Source organism: Salmo salar, chromosome ssa04, assembly GCF_905237065.1.
Source record: "Salmo salar chromosome ssa04, Ssal_v3.1, whole genome shotgun sequence".
Taxonomy (NCBI): domain Eukaryota; kingdom Metazoa; phylum Chordata; class Actinopteri; order Salmoniformes; family Salmonidae; genus Salmo; species Salmo salar.
Window position 1 is genome coordinate 70,055,022 of NC_059445.1, and position 23,082 is coordinate 70,078,103.

A 23,082-nucleotide genomic window follows, 5' to 3' on the forward strand; every position below is an offset into this window, starting at 1 on the left:
GAATGAAGGCTTTAAACCTATTAGGCTTAATGTGGTAATACCAAACTACTGGGACCCTCTTTGGCATGGATCTACACATACTACTTTTGTGGGCAGATTTATAAAGCAGCCCAGCATGGTCCATTATCTAAAATAAACACCAAAGTCGGCACAAAAAGGCAGAACTATATCACAGTTAAATATGTTTTCAAAAAAGGTCCCGCATTTAATGTTATCTCACTTAGCTGGGTGAAGTGGGCCTGAAATACTGTAGTTTGAGAATTCACTCATCTTTAATGCTTTTTATCAGCTAGAAGGCTAAATCAAAGGAAAATAGGAAATGGCAGGCTATTTATTTTTGGAGACTGTTATATGGCTCTAAAATGTAGGCAAAACTCATTAGTAACATATGAACTCTGCCCAAAATACCTTCATGACTTTTGACTGGGCCTCTGACAAAAGTTGTGATGACACAATGTGTCTTTATCGTAGCTTGGCCCCCTACTGGACCGGATTTCCAACATGGTGACAGGATGGCAAAGATGACTTGACACGGTCCGCTAAATATAGCAAGAAAGCCAGACACTAAGTGCCTTATTGAGAGAGAACAAAGAAAGACTGGTTGATCTTTTATTCAGGTAATGTCATTGTTTATCTGTTACGCTCACTCTATACCCCCCCTCCCTCCAGACCCACTTGGCCAGTCTCTTTTTTCCCCACAGTCCGTGGAAACTATGGGCGGTGGTATTACTAGGATCTGCACTGGCTAAATAGCTCCGGAGGTTTAGGATAAGCAGCCCAAACTCTTAATGCCTTCTTTGTTAATGAGTTGAGTGTATTAGTGATTTATGTTGGCTAATGCCAGGCTTCGCCCGCCCAGAGGTATTGCTGTATCACAGGTTAAGAAGCTAGCTACCTCCCTTCATCCTCAGCTGCACCTGATTCCACTGTTACTACCTTCATTCAAAATGGAGGGCCTGTTTTAGGACTGATGAGAGAGAGTAATGGTCTGATCCATTATCCAATGTCTCGGGCATGCATTCTAAGAGGAAGCCTAGTATGGATATTGGAATGTAGCCCGAGTCCTGTGATGTGCCTGTATATAATCATGGGTACCCTTGCCCAGTGACAGGCATAGGTAGTGCTGGCATTTTTGCCGATAACATCTCCATGGCACTGCAATGCAGCAACATACAAAGTATTCACACTCCTTGACTTGTTCCACATTTTGCCATGTTACAGCCTGCATTTAAAATGAATTAAATGTCGTTTTTTTTGTCACTGGCCTTCACACAATACCCCATAATGTCAAAGTGGATTTACATTTTACTTTATATTTATTCATTAAGTATTCAACCCCTTTGTTATGGCAAGCCTAAATACAGTGGGGAGAACAAGTATTTGAAAACCTGCAAAATCGGCAGTGTTTCCTACTTACAAAGCATGTAGAGGTCTGTAATTTGTATCATAAGTACACTTCAACTGTGAGAGACGGAATCTAAAACAAAAATCCAGAAAATCACATTGTATGATTTTTATGTAATTAATTTGCATTTTATTGCATGACATAAGTATTTGATACATCAGAAAAGCAGAACTTAATATTTGGTACAGAAACCTTTGTTTGCAATTACAGAGATCATATGTTTCCTGTAGTTCTTGACCAGGTTTGCACACACAGCAGCAGGGATTTTGGACCACTCCTCAATACTGACCTTCTCCAGATCCTTCAGGTTTCGGGGCTGTCGCTGGGCAATACGGACTTTCAGCTCCCTCCAAAGATGTTCTATTGGGTTCAGGTCTAGAGACTGGCTAGGCCACTCCAGGACCTTGAGCTGCTTCTTACGGAGCCACTCCTTAGTTGCCCTGGCTGTGTGTTTCAGGTCGTTGTCATGCTGGAAGACCCAGCCACGACCCATCTTCAATGCTCTTATTGAGGGAAGGAGGTTGTTGGCCAAGATCTTGCGATACATGGCCCCATCTATCCTCCCCTCAATACGGTGCAGTCGTCCTGTCCCCTTTGCAGAAAAGCATCCCCAAAGAAGGATGTTTCCACCTCCATGCTTCACGGTTGGGATGGTGTTCTTGGGGTTGTACTCATCCTTCTTCTTCCTCCAAACACGGCGAGTGGAGTTTAGACCAAAAAGCTTTATTTTTGTCTCATCAGACCACATGACCTTCTCCCATTCCTCCTCTGGATCATCCAGATGGTCATTGGAAAACTTCAGATGGGCCTGGACATGCGCTGGCTTGAGCAGGGGGAGCTTGCGTGCGCTGCAGGATTTTAATCCATGACAGCGTAGTGTGTTACTAATGGTTTTCTTTGAGACTGTGGTCCCAGCTCTCTTCAGGTCATTGACCAGGTCCTGCCGTGTAGTTCGGGGCTGATCCCTCACCTTCCTCATGATCATTGATGCCCCACGAGGTGAGATCTTGCATGGAGCCCGAGACCGAGGGTGATTGACCGTCATCTTGAACTTCTTCCATTTTCTAATAATTGCGCCAACAGTTGTTGCCTTCTCATCAAGCTGCTTGCCTATTGTCCTGTAGCCCATCCCAGCCTTGCACAGGTCTACAATGTTATCCCTGATGTCCTTACACAGCTCTCTGGTCTTGGCCATTGTGGAGAGGTTGGAGTCTGTTTGATTGAGTGTGTGGACAGGTGTCTTTTATACAGGTAACGAGTTCAAACAGGTGCAGTTAATACAGGTAATGAGTGGAGAACAGGAGGGCTTCTTAAAGAAAAACTAACAGGTCTGTGAGAGCCGGAATTCTTACTGGTTGGTAGGTGATCAAATACTTATGTCATGCAATAAAATGCAAATGAATTACATAAAAATCATACAATGTGATTTTCTGGATTTTTGTTTTAGATTATGTCTCTCACAGTTGAAGTGTACCTATGATAAAAATTACAGACCTCTACATGCTTTGTGAGTAGGAAAACCTGCAAAATCGGCAGTGTATCAAATACTTGTTCTCCCCACTGTAAGTTCATGAGTAAAACTGTGCTTAACAAGTCACATAATAAGTTGCATGGACTCACTCTGTGTACAGAAATAGTGTTTAACTAGATTTCTGAATAAATACAGTATCTCTGTACCCAACACATACAGATAATTGTAAGGTCCCTCAGTCGAGCAGTGAATTCAACCACAAAGCCCAAGGAGCTTTTCCAATGCCTCGCAAAGAAGTGCACCTATTGGTAAATGGGTATAAATAAAAAAAAGCAGATTGAATATCCCTTTGAGCATGGTGAAGTTATTAATTATATTTTGGATGGTGTATCAATACACCCAGCCACTACAAAGATACAGGCGTCCTTCCTAGCTCTGTTGCCGGAGAGGAAGGAAACCGCTCAGGGATTTCACCATGAGGCCAATGGTGACTTTAAAACAGTTAGAGTGTAATGGCTGTGATAGGAGAAAACTGAGGATGGATCAACAACATTGTAGTTACTCTACAACACTAACCTAATTGATAGAGTGAAAAGAAGGAAGCCTGTACAGAATAAAAATATTTCCAAAATTATTTTTGCAACAAGGATTAAAGTAATGCTGCAAAAAATGTGGCAAAACAATACATGTTTTGTTCTGAATACAAAGTGTTATGTTTGAGGAAAATCCAATACAACATATTACTGAGTACCACTCTCCATATTTTCAAGCATAGTGGTGGCTGCATCGTATTATGGGTATGCTTGACTGAGGTTTTCAGAATAAAAAAATAAACGGAATAGAGCTAAGCAAGGTTAAAAAAAAATAAAAAAAATAAGCACAGGCAAAATCCTAGAGAAAAACCTGGTTCAGTCTGCTTTCCACCAGACAATGGGAGATTAATTCACCTTTCAGCAGGACAATAACCTAAAACACGAGGCCAAATCTACACTGGAGTTGCTTACCAGGAAGACAGTGAATTGGCCGCATTACAGTTTTGACTTAAGTCTACTTGAAGATCTATGGCAAGACCTGAAAATGGTTGTCTACCAATGATCAACAACCAATTTGACAGAGTTTGAAGAATTTTGAAAAGAATAATGGGCAAATGTTACACAATCCAGGTGTGGAAAGCTCTTAGAGACTTACCCAGAAAGACTCACAGCTAACCACTGCTAAAGGTGCTTCTATAAAGTATTGATTCAGGGTTGTGAATACCTATATAAATGAGATATTTCTGTATTTCATTAGCAAACATTTTCAAACATGTCTAAAAACATTTATTCACTTTGTCATTATGGGGTATTGTGTGTAGACGGGTGAGATTTTTTTTTGATTTAATCCATTTTGAATTCAGGCTGTAACACAAGAAAATGTGGAATAAGTCAAGGGGTATGTATAGTTTCTGAAGGCACTGTATAAAAGTAAAACTGTACATATCACTTTGCCATTTTTCTATTGGTTTTCCCTACACATAAAATGGATATATCACTAAAGTTGATACTCAAGCTGTAAAAAGCATGCATTTCAAAAGTACAGTTTAATGTAGTTGTCCTCCAAACATATCAGCTTTCTGCCAAGCAGGGAGAAATGTTTAAATCATCATTGGTGTAAGCATTTTTTTATTTTATTTTTTATTTAACCTTTATTTAACTAGGCAAGTCAGTTAAAGAACACATTCTTATTTACAATGACGGCCTACCCCGGCCAAACCCTCCCCTAAACTGGACGACGCTGGGCCAATTGTGCGCCGCCTTATGGGACACCCGATCACGGCCAGTTGTGATACAGCCCGGGATCGAACCAGGGTCTGTACTGATGCCTCTAGCACTGAGATGCAGTGCCTAAATGCTTTGCATTTAAGCACTTTATTTGACAGAGTATATCCAAGGATTTTTTGCACAACTACCCAAATCTGTATCCATATCTTTACTACAAATAGACTTATAACTTCTTTATTATTATCAGCAAGCAACATGAGGACACTATTGCAGCCAAGGAGATGCTTTGAAGAAGTCTCAATTAGTCTTTCACAGAACAAACCATCCTAAAGTTAACAATGTGCTGGGCACAACAGCCTCACTCTGTAGTGTTTGGGTGGATGTTGTGTGTTGTGTGTTTAGGCCTTAGGCTGTTGACTTACCCGGCTTGCACTCCTTTATTTTTGTTCACGTCGATGGTGGTGATGGAATGCTTCGCCCCAGACTGTACCTCCCAGTCCACAGTCCACAGTGCATTCTTTGACTTGGTTTGCAGAAGATTCACCCCCTTCTTTGCCTTGACCCTGCAATCAAGAGATAAAAGGAATGAATCAACATTATTAACAGCTCATGATTTATCTGTGAGGTCAGAGGTTGTTGGTTTGTTTGTATACTGTAGTTCCATCATGTGCACAGCACTGTATTATATCGGGGCAAATGCATTTTTGAAAGATCAATCAATGACAGTTAATGTAGTTGGACAATGTGGTGATAGGCTTTGTCTTTAGAGTCAGTTTATCGCACTGGAAATTTGAAATCATGGATAAATGTCTAAATAATGCTTAAATAACGATTGAGAGTATTTCTCAACCAGCCAACTGTATATTAAGCATCAGGCAAAAAATAAAAGCCCACTCCATATTCTTTGGTTCCATAATATTTTGAGAAAGCTTGAATATTGTGCTGTACTAGTGTTTTTAAGACTATGATCCATTTCAGTGACTCCGATTAATTTCCCCACACAAATGAGAGGGTATGAGGTATTACCCTGGTGTGGCCCATGTGAATTTAGCTCGCCATTGCGTTCGCACAAAACCGATTAATGAGTGAGCATAGAGAATCAGAAAGGTAAAGCTGTGACTAGTAATACGCACCAATTCTGTAAGACTCTAGCCATCTTTGCAGCCCTGATAAGAGGCAAATGAAGGAGCTTGTGTGAACTACTTCGGCTAAGACACTACTATTATTTATTCATTCCACACAGATGCCTTCTGCCATGGCAACTTCTATTAAGCGCTGCGCTGGAATGGCTGACTGCTAAACAGGGTCGGTTAGCTCTAAATGCTCCTAATCCTTCAAGGCCATATAGCTAATTCATACACTGGGGTCTAAAATGTCACTGGACATTTTCAGTGCAAACATTTATGCCCTGAAAGAGCGTTTAAGAAATGACTTCTCATTAACCCTCGATGTGGTTTAATTCATTGTTGTAACCTGTGGAGAATAATTTTGTTTTGCACAAATAGCTAATGTGGATTGGTACATAGCCTTTCATCCATCTAGTCTTCAGGAAATTGCTCAGATTGTCAAAGACTGTGGTTAACACCTTCAAACACAATATTCCAGTGATGGCTCTACACAACGGAAGGCAACTGTATTGAGTGACAGGAGCTCCTTGCCTCTGGATCATGAACAGCAATCTCAACAATGATCTTGAGCACTCCGATATTTATCTTGTTTATCACTCTAAGTACAGCTTTGAGGTTCGGCAGCCAGCACAGAGCCATGCAGATGAAGAGCTGGAAGGAAGGAGAAGGAAGAAAACCTGGCTGGCAGGGAGATGTTCTTTAGTGGGGCAGGCTGTGGAAATTAGAATGATCGAGCCAAGGAGTTAGAGGAGATCGCAAATCAAAACCTTGCAACTGCCAATGTTCACATCTGATACAGAATTTACTCATATCCTGCCCAAGGAAATTATTGTTGTATTGCGGTGGCGGATACAGACGGGAACCAAAACGTGTGTTTTGCAACAGTCTGACAGTTACTAATTAACATAACATGATGATGTGTAGTTAAGGCCTGTCAAAACAGCAAACTCCTACCCATTGCGCAATTGGGGAGGTTGAGAGTCAGCAGTATGCCTGACAGGTTATTCTGCGACCTAGACATCGGAATTCTGACCTTATTTCTTCAGGCTCTGGTAACCATATTCAAAGGCTGGCCAAACACTTTAAAAGGGTGACAGCAAATTCATTGATGGGGTGAATCTTTCTGCCAGATTAACCCCCAACCAGTTTTCAAATTCTCCCTTCCTTTGCCTTTAAACCGCTCCCTCTGCACTCACCTGATAAAGCAGCGACGGCACCACTTTGAGGATCGGGTCATGACCAATAGAGGAGGCTGCAGCGCCCTGTTTTTCATCAAGGCTTTGGTTTAGTCTTTATCTCCAGCTATACGCAGCTGCCCGCCGTGTAAAAAAACACCTTTATTGATGATGTGGTACATTTTTTTTTTCAAATGTTAAATCTCTGAAGGTGCAAGGCAAGATAGGAATCTGTTTGCAGTTATCGCAAGAATCTTTTCCTGGGAAGTAAATCTGTGTGGAATAATTATGTACACCTGGAGCGTGCCCTTTCCAAACAGTATAACCACAAACAGAGTTGGATTGGTTTGGTTCAGATGAAAGAAGACGGCTCTAAAGTTCTAGTCCAGCTCAACGTGTCACCTTCAGTACCAAGCTATTATGAACAGACCAACTCCTGGTAAACAAGACAGAACACAGTTGGACTCCAGTGGGACTCTAGCTGGTCAATGTTGTTAAGGAGTCAACACCAAGACCCGGTTGTTGTGGTTTCAAGTTATTTGAATCAATGAATAATAGTCAGTATTAATCCTGGTAGTGTAACATGGCTATTATGTTTATTTTTCACATGTACACCAGTCAAATTACAGAAAAGAGCTTGGCTTTAACTGGAAACTAAAATATGAATCCAAATATGAGTCCATCCAACCATATTAGCCTCTTCCCTCACTCTGCTTCCTTTTCCAGGCTCTCCCAGACACAACTCCCCTAGCTCTGCTTAACTGTTAAGGCAATGCCTGTGTGAAATGATCAAGCATTCACAACAAACCCTTTGCTTAGATAATGCCAACCACTCACAGATTGCAATTCAGTTTTTTGGATGTCGCTAGCGGTAGTATGTTGCGGTGGAGATTGCCAAAAAACAAACATTTGACCATGGTGGCGGTGACAACAGCTCACAGATGAAGCGCAGTGCCACTGTTGGGCGGCCTAAACTCTAATGGATATCAAGCATTTGCGTTCGTAACCTCGGCAGACTTCGGTGCACAAATGCAGGCAAAAAAGTAAACAAAAAGGAACTAAAATGTCAGCACTAGAATGTCTCAAAGGCACTCCCTTTTGAATTACTGCAAAAACAGGGCATCTCCGACAGCTAAATTTGGCCAGCGAAGCCTTTTTCCACTGAAGCTCCATTAGTTTGAGGGGGCACTTTACAGACAACTTCTCCACTTGGAGTTCTGCAGTCACAACAAATTCCCATTCCATGACAGTATATTATTTATCTATCAATGTATGCTTGTCCTTGGCCCTGTGCTTGACGCAGTGCCCGTTTTATGTGACATGTGATTCAATCATGCACTTGGCTGTGTGTGATATAACAGCTCGGCATGTATGATATGTTTATACAAGCTTGAGAAACATTATTGTTTGTTTCCAGCACTTTGCATCCTTGAAGTAGCAGCTTGATGTAATGTGAGGTAAAAAAAAATATTTATTCCGATGCCACTCCATAAGCCTTCAATTGCACTCACAAAGCTATTATTTCAAAAATGTCACGACAACAATGGATTATGCTTACAAGGTGTGCTGCAAGCGACTGCTGTAGAAAATAGCACACAAGAGTATTAAATATGGCACCAGTCAACAGGGGTTCATTGAGGGTCCACAAGTAATTCCTAAGTAGTTATTTATTGAATTGCAGTATTGTAATCTCAGATATTGTGTATGCCAGACCTTGAGATTCACTGTTCGGCAAAAAAGAGAGAAATAGCTTAGTTTTGCATCACCTTGCTGGAGAAGCACATGCCAGCTGCTCATTATTGTGGAAATATGAGAGAGACGTCGATACGAGGACATGTCAACCTCGTCAGCCTCCATCTCCAGCCATGTGGACATTCTGCCATAATTGGCAGCGGGGAAGCAATCAGGACAGATGTTCGCTTTGCAACAAGACGCCCGGCACCACAAAAAGATCTGATGCTTTCGTCACACTGCTGATGCTCGTCTGACGGTAAACCGAGTGGCCAGCCCAGCCCCAGATGGAGGGCCAGCCACCACGGGTCAGGAATGATGAGCATCTTCAGTAATCTCTCGCTAAAACAAAAGACGATATGGGACATGAACAGCGAGGGATGACCCGACAGTCGGGATTTACACTAATCTGACAAATCATCTAAGGAGAAGAGAGAAGGCACAGAGGCACAGAGAATAGCTGTATTATACTTCTTTTGAGTGAGGCATTTAAAAAATATATATTTAACCTTTATTTAACTAGGCAAGTCAGTTATGAACAAATTCTTATTTACAATGACGGCCTATCCCGGCCAACGCTGGGCAAATTGTGCGCCGCCCTTTGGGATTCCCAATCACGGCCGGTTGTGATGCAGCCTGGAATCAAACCAGGGTTTTTACTTGCATAATCACCAAATTATTTTGCTGTGCCACCTGGAAATTTTATTTAGGAGCACCAGTGAGCCTATAAAAATTTAAAATTATAGCTTGAATATCTCAAATGTTTTTTTTTTGTGACCCTACATTTCCTTTAATTGTTCTCCTAAACATGTGGTCCTTGTAATAAAGGTCAGCGTAGAGCCCCAGGTGACAGCAGCGTTTGTGTTCCTAATCGATTGATCTCAGAATGGAAAACAACTCTGAAGTTATCCTGATTATTTGAGGAGATAAAAGGGTCAAGATTAAATAGCTTCACACAGACCAGACTCCTTAAAACAAAACACAATTGCAGGATTCAAAACAGAGGCTGCAGGCCTGGGAGGGAGGAGGGTTCCTGTCTTATCTTTAAGTGGTGTGGTGGGCTGACGTGTGGAGTGGAGACTCCCTTTTCTGTGCCCTGATGCCACTGATGTAGATGCAGCTATCTGCACACACAAACACGCGTACCCACACACACAAACCACACACGCACGCACGCACGCACACACACACACACACACACAGACACACAGACACAGACACACACACAGACACACACTCACACACACACACATAGGTGCACACACACGTGATCACGCACACACACAAACCACAGGCGCACAATGATGCAAAAACACACTGCAGAGCGATGGTGGTGGCTAGGAATCCGTCCTCCTGGAACACAATTATTCTAAGTAGTTTTTCCATCAGCCGGAGCCATGAGCAGAAGACCCTCGGGTGAGCCATAACCTTTCTGTGGAGGCAATCGGGAAAAAAGACGCTCTCCAATTTATTTGATAAGGCGAGTAGAACTCAGCGATGCCAACAGACATGGAGAACAAGAAAATCAGGGCCTTTCTGAAACCAAGTTGATGACATTTTCAGAGTTCACATCACTATGCATACATAACACAAAATATAATATAATAAAAAATTGCCCATTCCAAAGGAGAATTAAGAAAAGTTGAGAATTCCTATGGTTTGCGGTGCTGTATACCAGCAGATACATCTACCAATAGTCAAACAAAGGCTACTAGCCATTGGATGATAAGAGACACTGACAAACCATGTATCCCACAAAGCAAAGGAGAAAAAAAGTGATACAGAAGACTTGTCATGGCAAGGAGAGAGAGAGAGAGAGAGAGAGAGAGAGAGAGAGAGAGACATTTGTGCATAAATAAATGCTGCCAGGACAAAAGCAAGTTGTCACATTGTGATTGGATACTGGATGACTGTGAGGAATACTGATACACTTGAAGAGGTAAAATGATTTCGGGGGGGGGGATTATATTATTGTTATGCGGTTCAGAGAGCTTATCCATCCGTCTTGATGCGCAGTCTCATCTCTCGGCCCCTCTCGCCGACAGAACAGAAATACTGACGCCATATATTCATTTGATGGAGAGATAAATGTCATGTCCAGCACTTCTAAAGATCAACGAAATATCAGATTCTATCCAATGCTCATTGAATGTCATAAAATACAGGAGACCTGGGATGGACTGACGGAGTAAGGAAACGAGGAAAAAAGGCGTAATATCTCGATTTGGGTCAGTTGTTCTGGGAAGGCCCCACACATTCTTAAAGCGTAGAAAAATGAAAAGAGAAAAACAACTCCCACCAATTGATTGAATGATTACACAAGACAATAACAGTGGGGATCGGCGAGCACGCTTCTCAAACCGAACCCAGAGCTTCTTAAGAGTGATGCCCCATGCTGTCATTGCTGCTGTGAGTGGACCAGTTCTGTTCTCCAATGGAACTCTCTTTTCATCCATTCCTCTTACGCACCAACTCTCATTATGTTCACACTGTTCTGTCAACCATACCTCCCCTCCCTATTTCTCTGCATGACTCCCTACCTCCTTCACCCCCCTCTCTTTTCCCCTCTCCCTCTGGCTCCCCCCTCGTTCTGCACCTATCCTCTTAAATAAATCACTTCCAACACGCAGCTGTTCAATTAAACTTTCACTAGATATTGCTGGCGTCTGGTCAGTCTAATCAGGGGCTCTGTAGGAATAGGTAATTCAACTCACTAACCTGCTACACCGGGTGCCCTGATACACCATCATGTAGTGTTAATGGCCTGTATTGACCAGCGCCTACAAAGATAATGGCATTTTCATAACCCGCCAGTGGAAAGCCATCTTCCTTATAGACAGTAAATGCAGAAGACAGCTACTGATGCACTCTCACTGGCGCTAACCTCCTTTATCGCCCTGCAACCCAGCATTTCAGAATCCTAGTTCTACTCTATGGTTGTTGAGGAAGTGCAATACCATGAAGTGGCCAACAGGTGGCCCTCACCTCACCGGGAGGAAGGGGGATACTGAAGCGGGGCCATGATAGGCATACTAGGTGGGGGCCTGGTGGTCTTCACATGATAAGATATGCAACCATTTTGAGCTGGATTCAAAAGGACAATCACTAGTTTGTCAGATACCCTATCTGGACTGTCACCTGGAGAGGCATGCTACCACTACTCCCCACGACCTCCACCTCCCCACCAGGTGGAAACGTGCCTTTGTTTAATAAACTCCGACCTGTCCTCACGGCAACCTTGACTTCATTTATTTTCCCAGGCTGCTGTTAAATCACTCTGCTTTACTTCCCTCCATCCTCTCCCCTCCTTACCCTTCCTCCCTCACTTTTTCCCATTCATTCGCTTTCCCTTTTCTGTCTCCTCACCCCCACCACTCTAATGACCTTGCTTGCCAAATGATCCAAATGACTGTGCATTGAGTTAAACGCTGATTAGGAGGGAGCCCTATGCGGAGTTGGAGGAGGAGAGCTAAAGCGTAGGGGGATACAGCTGCCTGCATATTGGTTTGTTAGTCCCCCTGGCTAGTGATTACATGCACACAATGAATTTGGACAGTCGTTGGCCACGACAGCCATTTTTGCAATCAAAATCAACACAATCCGACTGCCTCAAATGAGGTTTCCTAACTACAATCAAGACGAGCTAGGTTCTGGGTTTCAAAGCCAATATTGGATCTAGACTACCCACCTCCCGTTCAATGCATCATACCAACTTAATTTTTGAAAACGATGGGAGGATGGTTTTAAAAGTGGGAGCGGCTAAGCCAAATGAAGCGAAATGCAGAGGCAGCATGGTTTATCATAGTTGTAACTGACCATGATAATGATAACTGGCCATCAAACTGTAAAACATCAAGCAAGCGCAAAACTGCGCTTTATGCTGTGCTTTATGACTCTTTTGATTATGTATGTTTGTGCACGGGCCACGCCTTTGACGGGGGAGACAATGACAATCTAGACCGCTGAGCTGGAAGAGTGCCGTAACTTGTCGCCATGACAATTTGCAATCCATGTTCCATCAAGGGCTCAGACCAGATTACGAGGCATCGTGGCTGATGAGGCAACATTTACTTTTCACACGCACAGGGCTGTGCAGTTTTTACAGCAAGTTTGCTCAAATGGAACAAAGCATTCCTTTGTGCGTCCAGGCTGTTATAAAAACAGCGTAAAGCTCTCTCGATCTCACTCTCCTATTTCTCCTCCCTCCTACATGAGACAGGGCAGAACAACTAAGGACAAAACCTAACCCAGAGCCTGCTCTGACTGCGCCAGTGAGGCCTAGAACGTTTAGCATTTTCCCACACTTCAGAACTCACCTGGCCTATTATTGATGGGGAATTATTTGTCAGGTATATACACTACATGTCCAAAAGTATGTGGACACCTGCTTGTAGAACGCCTCATTTTGGTTGATTAGACCTGGCTCGCAGGTGGTGTTCCAATTCATCCCAAAGGTGTATCATGGGGTTGAGGTCAGGGCTCTCTGCAAGCCAGAGAAGTTCTTCCACACCGATTTCGACAAATAATTTCTTTATGGACCTCGCTTTGTGCACGGGGGCATTGTCATGCTGAAACAGGCCTTCCCCAAACTGTTGCCACCAAATTTGAAGCACAGAATCGTCTAGAATGTCATTGTTTGCTGTAGTGTTAAGATTTCCCTTCAATGGAACTAAGGGGCCTAGCCCAAACCATGAAAAACAGCTGTTTCCACTTCACAATGACAGCACTTGCAGTTGACCGGGGCAGCTCTAGCAGGGCAGAAATTTGACTAACTGACTTGTTGGAAAGGTGGCATCCTATGACGGTGCCACGTTGAAAGTCACTGAGCTCTTCAGTACAGGTCATTTTATTGCCAATGTTTGTCTATGAAGATTGTATGGCTGTGTGCTCGATTTTATACACATATCAACAACGGGTGCAGCTGAAATAGCTTAATTCACTAATTTGAAAGGGTGTCCACATACTTTTGGCCATGTAGTGTTTATGGAGGTAATGGGACACAATGCCCCAGGCACTGACATTATCTTTCTTAGGCAACCTTTTTTTAACCTGGCAAGTCAGTTAAGAACAAATTCTTATTTACAATGACGGCCTACACCGGCCAAACCCTAACCCAGTCAACGTTGGGCCAATTGTGCGCTGCCCTATGGGACTCCCAATCACAGCCGGTTGTGATACAGCCTGGATTCAAACCAGAGTGTCTGTAGTGACACCTCAAGCACTGAGATGCAGTACCTTAGACCGCTGCGCCACTCGGGAGCTTCATCCGTCTCACCATAATTCACAGCATACCTAATTAATATTTTCCAGGTTTCCGGGTCCTCAGCTGAGCTGTGTACTGAATCTTATGTCATAGGATTACTTTCAATTTCAAGTGTTAGAATTTAAAAGAGATTCATGTTTGTGTAATGACTTTGGATGCCAAACTGGATCCCTCTAAATACGAGATTAAACTGTATTCACCTAAAAGGGTAAAAAAACGAATGCTGTTTTGTATGGTCGAGTTTCACTTACTTCGAAAGATCACATAAAAATGCCTCTAATATACACTCACCGGACAGTTTATTAGGTACACATATCTAGTACTGGGTCAAACCCCCTTTTGACTCCAGAAAAACCAGAATTCATCAGGGCATGGATTCTACAAGGTGGACTCCATGGAATCATGCTGTTTACGCCAAATCCTGACGCAACAGGAACCGGGATTCGTTGGACCAGATGATGTTTTCCATTCCTCAATTGTCCGGTGTTAGTGATCGAGTACCCATTGGAGCCGCTTCTTCTTGTTTTTAGCTGATAGGAGTGGAACACGGTGTGGTTGTCCGCTGCAATAGGCCATCCGTGACAAGGGTCGACAAGTTGTGCGTTCCAAGATGTCATTCTGCACACTACTGTCGTACTACGCCATTATTTGTCTATTGGTGGGCCGCCTGTTAGCACGATTCTTGCAATTCTCCTTCCATCTCTCTCATCAACCAGCTGTTTTCGCCCACAGGAATGTCGAACCATTCTCAGTAAACCCTAGACACTGTCGGGTGTGAAAAGCCCAGGTGGGCGGCTGTTCTGGAGATACTGGATCCAGTGCGCCTGGCACCGACGTGTATACCAACACGCCTGGCATCATATCACTTGGTGAGTGTATACCAATACAGTATGGTGGCTGATAAAATGTATTTAATTCAAAATTATACAGCTTGTTTATACAACATTATATGATTAATGTCAATTCTTCAACTAATATGGCCATGTGACATACTTCTATCTCAGAATATTGGCTTTAAAGGCCAGTACAGTAGGACAGTAGCAGCAGCTAGCCTCAGCATTAGCCACCAGTGAAAAGACTGCGTGGCACTCCATTGGGAATCCACCACATTTATACTCCTCCCTTCCATTCCTCCACATACCACCCCCAACTCCCAGAGCGCCTGGCCTCCTTGTCCTGCTCCTCAACACCACATAATACCACACCCTGAGGGACTCCTCAGCACAATAACAACATGCCGACCTTGAGATCTGGGTACTTCTGCTGGAGCATGGCTGTCTGTTCCGATCGGCTGGCTGCCGTACACAGGGCTCCCCTACCCCCACAACACAGTCCAACCAGGGGCTTAGTGGGCACGCTCAGTGTGGAGCAACAGAGGAAGCAGCAGCTATGTCCACCCAGCACGTTGTTTTCTGTGTTGGCTCAATGTTCTGGTCTGAGAACAAGGAGGAACAGGTGCTGAGATTAGGGATCGATTTAGCATCAATTGTTATGCATAGAGAACGAGGCAGAGAGAGAAATCCAACAGCACTAAGGTGGTTAGCTGTTGTGTTGGAGGTTTGTATTAGGAAGGTATGGTGAAGAGATTAAATCTGGCTATCTTTTGACATTCTAGTTGAAGTGTAAGCATACCATCTCTGTTCAGAGAAGTCCATTCTGCTCTTCTCTGGACAGACAACAATGCCTTCAAAAAACCCAGATCTTCAGAGTGAGAATTTTTTCTCACCCCACAAAGCCACATTTTTATTCTAGGAGAGAAGGCAGAGGTGAGGCGTGAGGGAGAAAGTCCAATCAGCTATTTCAGTGCTGTTTTTGCCCTGGGTCTCCTGTTTGTCTATTGGGGTTTAATAACTTCAATAAAACGGTAAGGGGTCATGGCTCCCTCACAGAGATGAGAGGCTACGGCACTAACTAGCCATTAGAGAGGATGGGAGGGCATAGGAAATAGCCATAACAAATCTGCCCCAGTTAGCTGGCAGGCATCAATAATAAGGGACTCCGGTTTCTAAAATGTATTCTCATTTAAATCAGCTTCACGTAATGACCTCGGGCCAAGGGAGGCCAAGAGAACATCCACTGAGGGTTAAGAAACATGTTTCACACTTGATGGTCAGAGCTGTCATGCGGGACTTTTTTTTTGGTTTAGTTTAATTTACATTAGCTTTAAAAAAAAAAAAATCTCACTTTCATGAGTTAGACAGTTGTTTTGCATCATCTCTTGTTTTGCAGCTTCCTTTTTTGTTTTAAAATTATGTTTATCCCATGTTTAATAGGCTATAAATAAATACATATATATACAGTTGAAGTCGAAAGTTTACATACACCGTAGCAAAATACATTTAAACTCAGTTTTTCACAATTCCTGACATTTTATCCTAGTAAAAATTCCCAGTCTTAGGTCAGTTAGGATCACCACTTTATTTTAAGAATGTGAAATGTCAGAATAATAGGAGAGAGAATTATTTATTTCAGCTTTTCTTTCTTTCATCACATTCCCAGTGGGTCAGAAGTTACATACACTCAATTACTATTTGGTAAAATTGCCTTTAAAGTGTTTAACTTTGGTCAAACGTTTCAGGTAGCCTTTCACAAGCTTCCCACAATAAGTTGGGTGAATTTCGGCCCATTCCTCCTGACAGAGCTGGTGTAACTGAGTCAGGTTTGTGGGCCTCCTTGCTCGAACATGCTTTTTCAGTTCTGCCAACACATTTTCTAGAGGATTGAGGTGAGGGCTTTGTGATGGCCACTCCAATACCTTGACTTTGATGTCCTTAAGCCATTTTACCACAACTTTGGAAGTATGCTTGGGCCATTGTCCATTTGGAAGAGCCATTTGCGACCAAGCTTTTAACTTCCTGACTGATGTCTTGAGATGTTGCTTCAATATATCCACATCATTTTACTCATGATGCCATCTATTTTGTGAAGTCCACCAATCTCTCCTGCAGCAAAAGAAAAAAAACATGATGCTGCCACCCCCATGCTTCACGGTTGGGATGGTGTTCTTCGGGTTGCAAGCGTCCCCCTTTTTCCTCCAAACATAACAATGGTCACTATGGCCAAACAGTTCTATTTTTGTTTCATCAGACGAGAGGACATTTCTCCAAAAAGTACAATCTTTGTCCCCATGTGCAGTTGCAAACCGTAGTCTGTCTTTTAATGGCGGTTTTGGAGCAGTGGCTTCTTCCTTGCTGAGCGGCCTTTCAGGTTATGTCGATATAGGACTCGTTTTACTGTGGATATAGATTATTTTGTACTTGTTTCCTCCAGCATCTTCACAAGGTCCTTTGCTGTTGTTCTGGGATTGATTTGCACTTTTTGCACCAAAGTATGTTCATCTCTAGGAGACAGAACGCGTCTCCTTTCTGAGCGTTATGATGGCTGCGTCATCCCATGGTGTTTACACTTGCGTACTATTGTTTGTACAGATGAACGTGGTACCTTCAGGTGTTTGGAAATTGCTCCCAAGGATGAACCAGACTTGTGGAGGTATAGAAAAACAATTGTGAGGTCTTGGCTGATTTCTTTTGATTTTCCCATGATTTCAAGCAAAGAGGCACTGAGTTTGAAGGTAGACCTTGAAATACATCCACAGGTACAATCAGAACAACAGTTTTCAGCTGTGCAAACATAACTGGAAAAGGGTTTTCTAATCATCAATTAGCCATTTAAAACGATAAACTTGGATTAGCTAACACAATGTGCCATTGGAACACAGGAGCGATGGTTGCAGATAACGGGCCTCTGTACGCCTATGTAGATATTCCATAAAAAAATCTGCCGCTTCCAGCTACAATAGTCATTTACAACATTAACAATGTCTACACTGTATTTCTGACCAATTTGATGTTATTTTAATGGACCAAAAATGTGCTTTTCTTTCAAAAACATGGACTTTTCTAAATGACCCCAAACTTTTGAACGGTAGTGTAGGTACATGACGTAATGACGCCACGTGAAATGTTGTGCTATACATGCAACACAGCATTTCTACACTAGCCCACAATGTCTGCTGTGTGGATCGAGCAGTCAACAAGTCGAGCAGTCATTTGAAAGAGTAACACAATTATAGCTACTGAAACAGATTTGGTAGTTTTGCTATGTTTTTGGGGAAGAACATTGTTTGCATCCATTTAGAAATATATAAATATTTCACCTTTATATAACCAGGTAGGCCAGTTGAGAACAAGTTATCATTTACAACTGAGACCTGGCCAAGATAAAACAAAGCAGTGCGACACAAACAACAACACAGAGTTACACATGGAATAATCAAATATATAGTCAATAACACAATAGAAAAAAAAGTTTATATACAGTGTGTGCAAATGGCGTAAGGCAGGAGGTAAGGCATTGTTGCGAAGTAATTACAATTTAGCAAATTAACACTGGAGTGATAGATGTGCAGATGATGATGTGCTAATAGAAATATTGGTGTGCAAAAAATTTAATTAAAACAATATGGCGATGAGGTAGGTAGATTGGATGGGCTATTAACAGATGGGCTGTGTACCGCTGCAGCGATCGGTTAGCTGCTCAGATACCTGATGTTTAAAGTTAGTGAGAGAGATATAAGACTCCAACTTCAGCGATTTTTGCAATTCGTTCCAGTCATTGGCAGCAGAGAACTGAAAGGGGTGTTGGCTTTGGGGATGATCAATGAGATATACCTGCTGGAACGTGTGCTACGGGTGGGTGTTGTTATCGTGACCAGTGAACTGAGATAAGGCGGAGCGTTACCTAGCAAAGACTTATAGATGACCTGGAGCCAGTGGGTCTGGCGACGAATATGTAGCGAGGGCCAGCCGACGAGAGCATACAGGTCGCAGTGGTGGGTGGTATATGGGGCTTTGGTGACAAAACGGATGGCACTGTGATAGACTGCATCCAGTTTGCTGAGTAGAGTGTTGGAGGCAATTTTGTAAATGGCATCGCCAAAGTCGAGGAGAGCTTTTTTTTATGGCCAGCACTGTAGGTGCGCGAGACAACTTTACCAGCATCATGGCATACATATCGATGAATAGTTGTGACATATGAAATACAAGTGATAGTGTAATCAATGTGTAATAACTAGGTAAAACATGTATGACCGCGTTAAATTATTATGTGACGGGCAGTCATATTCAGGTCCTGATTGGTCAACAAGCTTATTTGACATGTCAAATAGTGTTATTTGACATGTGAAATAGTGTTGTTTAACGTGTATCTTTTTTGACACGCAAAGACCCAAATGGAGTTCCATAGAAATCCTGGTTGAGAATGAAACAACTTTACAGCTGAACAACAAAACAGCACAGCAAGTAAGTGAAAGAAATAGATTTTGATTATGTTTTACTGGTAATGGGGACATACATAAATGCCAACAAAATAACTTTTTGGTCAGTGTGGTATGTGTGTGTGTATGTGTAACCTTTATTTAACTAGGCAAGTCAGTTAACTTCTTTGGGAACGGGGGGCAGTATCTAGTAGCTTGGATGAATAAGGTGCCCAGAGTAAACTGCCTGCCACTCAAGCCCAGAAGCTAAGATATGCATATTATTAGTAGATTCGGATAGAAAACAGTCTGAAGTTTCTAAAACTGTTTGAATGATGTCTGTGAGTATAACAGAACTCATATGGCAGGCGAAAGCCTGAGAGAAATCCAACCAGGAAGTGGGAAATCTGAGGTTTGTAGTTTTTCAAGTGATTGCCTATGCAATATACAGTGTAAATTTGGTCAGATTGCATTTCCTAAGGCTTCCACTAGATGTCAACAGTCTTTAGAACGTTGTTTCCGGCTTCTATTGTAAAAGGGGAGTGAATAAGAGCTGTTGGAAACCAGTGGTCTGGTTGAAAGCCTTTAGTTTAGTCACGCGTGCGGCCGTGAGCACGAGCTCCATTCCCTTTCATTCTATAGACAAAGAAATTGTCCGGTTGGAATATTATTGAAGATTTATGATAAAAACATCCTAAAGATTGATTCTATACATCATTTGACATGATTCTACAAACTGTAATGGAACTTTTTTGACTTTTCGTCTGGACTTAGTGCCTGACTTAGTGCCCATTTGGAATAGTGAACTAAACGCGCAAACAAAAAGGAGGTATTTGGACATAAAGATTAACTTCATCGAACAAAACGAACATTTATTGTGGAACTGGGATTCCTGGGAGTGCATTCCGATGAAGATCATCAAAGGTAAGTGAATATTTATAACACTATTTCTGACTTTTGTTGACTCCACAACATGGCGGGAATCTGTATGGCTTGTTTTGGTGGCTGAGCGCTGTACTCAGATTATCGCATGGAGTGCTGTCACCGTAAAGCTTTTTTGAAATCTGACACAGCGGTTGCATTAAGGAGAAGTTTATCTATAATCCTATGCATAGCACTTGTATCTTTTATTAAAGTTTATGATGAGTATTTCTGTAAATTGATGTGGCTCTGCAAAATCAACGGATGTTTTGTAGGCAAAAGATTACTGAAGAAAACGCGCCAATGTAAACTGCGATTTTTGGATATAAATATGAATTTTATCGAACAAAACATACATGTATTGTGTAACATGAAGTCCTATGAGTGCCATCTGATGAAGATCATCAAAGGTTAGTGATTAATTTTATCTCTATTTCTGCTTTTTGTGACTCCTCTCTTTGGCTGGAAAATGGCTATGTTTTTTTGTGACCTAACATAATCGTATGGTATGCTTTCACCGTAAAGCCTTTTTGAAATCAGACACTGTGGCTGGATTAGCAAGAAGTTTATCTTTAAAATGGTGAATAATACTTGTATGTTTGAGGAATTTTAATTATGAGATTTCCGTTGTTTTGAATTTGGCGCCCTGCAATTTCACTGGCTGTTGTTGAGGTGGGACGCTAGCGAGGTGGGACACATATCCCAGAGACATTAAGAACAAATTCTTATTTACAAAGAAGGCCTACCCAGGCCAAACCCGGACGACGCTTGGCCAATTGTGCGCCGCCCTATAGAAGTCCCAATCACGGCCGGATGTGATACAGCCTGGATTCGAACCAGGGACTGTAGTGACGCCTCTTGCACTGAGATTCAGGGCCTTAGACCGCTGCGTCCGTGTGTGTTAGCTATGTAACTGCACTAGAATGCTTAAAAAGGCCGCTAAAAATTGAAATATCGGTTATCGGTATCGGTTTTGTTTTTGACAAGGAAAATATCGGATAGCGGTATCGGCCAAAAATGTTATATCGGTGCATCACTAGCAAAAACCATCAAGCGCCATGATGAAACTGGCTCTCATGAGGACCGCCACAGGAAAGAAAGACCCAGAGTTACCTCTGCTGCAGTGGATAAGTTCATTAGAGTTACCAGCCTCAGAAATTGCAGCTCAAATAAATGCTTCAGAGAGTTCAAATACCGGACACATCTCAACATCAACTGTTCAAAGGAGACTGCATGAATCAGGGCTTCATGGTGGAATTGCTGCAAAGAAACCACTACTAAAGGACGCCAATAAGAAGAAGAGACTTGCTTGGGCCAAGAAAAATGAGCAGTGGACATTAGACTGGTGGAAATCTGTCTTTGGGTCTGATGAGTCAAAATGTTTGATTTTTGGTTCCAACCACAGTGTCTTTGTGAGATGCAGAGTAGGTAAATTGATGATCCCTGCATGTGTGGCTCCCACCGTGAAGCATGGAGGAGGAGGCATGATGGTGTGGGGGTGCTTTGCTGGTGACACTGTCAGTGATTTATTTTAAATTCAAGGCACACTTAACCTGCATGGCTACCACAGCATTCTGCAGCAATACGCCATCCCATCTGGTTGTGCTTAGTGGGACTATCATTTATTTTTCAACAGGACAACAACCCAACACACCTCTAGGCTGTGTAAGGGCTATTTGACCAAGAAGGAGAATGATGGCGTGCTGCATCAGATGACCTGACCTCCACAATCACCCAACCCAATTGTGATGGTTTGAGATGAGTTGGACAATTTTTTGGTTACTACATGATTCCATATGTGTTATTTCATAGTTTTGATGTCTTCACTATTACTCTACAATGTAGAAAATAGTAAAAATAAAGAAAAACCCTTGAATGAGTAGGTGTATCCAAACTTTTGACTGGTACTGTGTGTATATATTTTATGGATCAAAAGTGGAAATTAACAACAATACAATACATTACATCACATTCACATTCCAGAATACATGCCTGCCATGTGTTGGAGTGCAGCCGCATCCGAGTGTAGGTGGAGGAAAATATCAACAGTGATATCGCTCAGGAGGATGGAAAGGCAAACTAAGTTTGAGATGCCGAAGAATAGATAGAGGCATTTCAGTTGTGCTGAATATGCAACTCTATGTAACTGCAATACGGAAATGTGTTTGTAGTTTCTCTCATCAAAGGCATGACAGGCAAATTTTTATTTTCCCTTATAGTTTCAATACTTTTGTGGCTTTTATATAATCAGTGCTCACATTTTTATGATACAAATAAGTATTCACCTTGCTAGGTTTGCCAGCTAACCTTGTCACCGCTCAATAGAGGGTAATTGAGTAATCAAAACAGTTCAAACCCTGTTAACACTTAGGAAATCGACATGGAATGGGTCACAACCAGCTAATCACTACACTAAATTTACATTACGCCTTGAGTATTTGAAATTGGGCACATTTGGCCAACTTCACCGCTACATAGAATGTGGCGTGATACAGTATGTGTGGCGAGGTTAAGCACCGTTTTGCGTCAGCCAATAGCAGGGCAATCTCCTGCTGATGAATTTGATTATGCTAAAACGAAGGAGGAGAGAAGAGGGCAACGTGTCCTGACTCCAGGGGATGGATGGCAAATTATGGAAATGAAATGGGTGGCTGTAGAGAGCGAGAGAGTGAGTTGCAGTCTCCAATGCGGATTTGGATTCATATTGTTTATTTATGGTGTCATTTTGGTGACAAAATCTGTTTAAAGGCAGCATCCATCTTGCCGGCAGCCATTGAAGACGGCAACTGCTCAGCTAAGGCTCAACCAGAGTGAATAATATAAAATGATTGAAGTTCACAGCAGCTAGATAGCTGTATCCACGGCAACTGTCATATCTCCCATTTGTATGTATCATCCTTAATATGCAGATAGATATCAACATGGGAAAGCCAGGTTAATCATGTATCAAGATTACAGTTTGGAGCGAATCCTGC

The 23,082-nt window shown here is 42.4% G+C and overlaps 1 protein-coding gene across 2 annotated transcripts in view; it reads right to left on the reverse strand.

The window, feature by feature from the left end:
* tmem132e (transmembrane protein 132E) overlaps positions 1–23,082 on the reverse strand; it is a 367,148-nt gene that overhangs the window by 44,547 nt on the left and 299,519 nt on the right. For both annotated transcript variants that reach the window (XM_014197869.2, XM_014197868.2), the window contains exon 3: positions 5,059–5,199. In XM_014197869.2, coding sequence (XP_014053344.1) covers positions 5,059–5,199 — 141 coding nt within the window. The remainder of the gene's footprint in view (positions 1–5,058; positions 5,200–23,082) is intronic.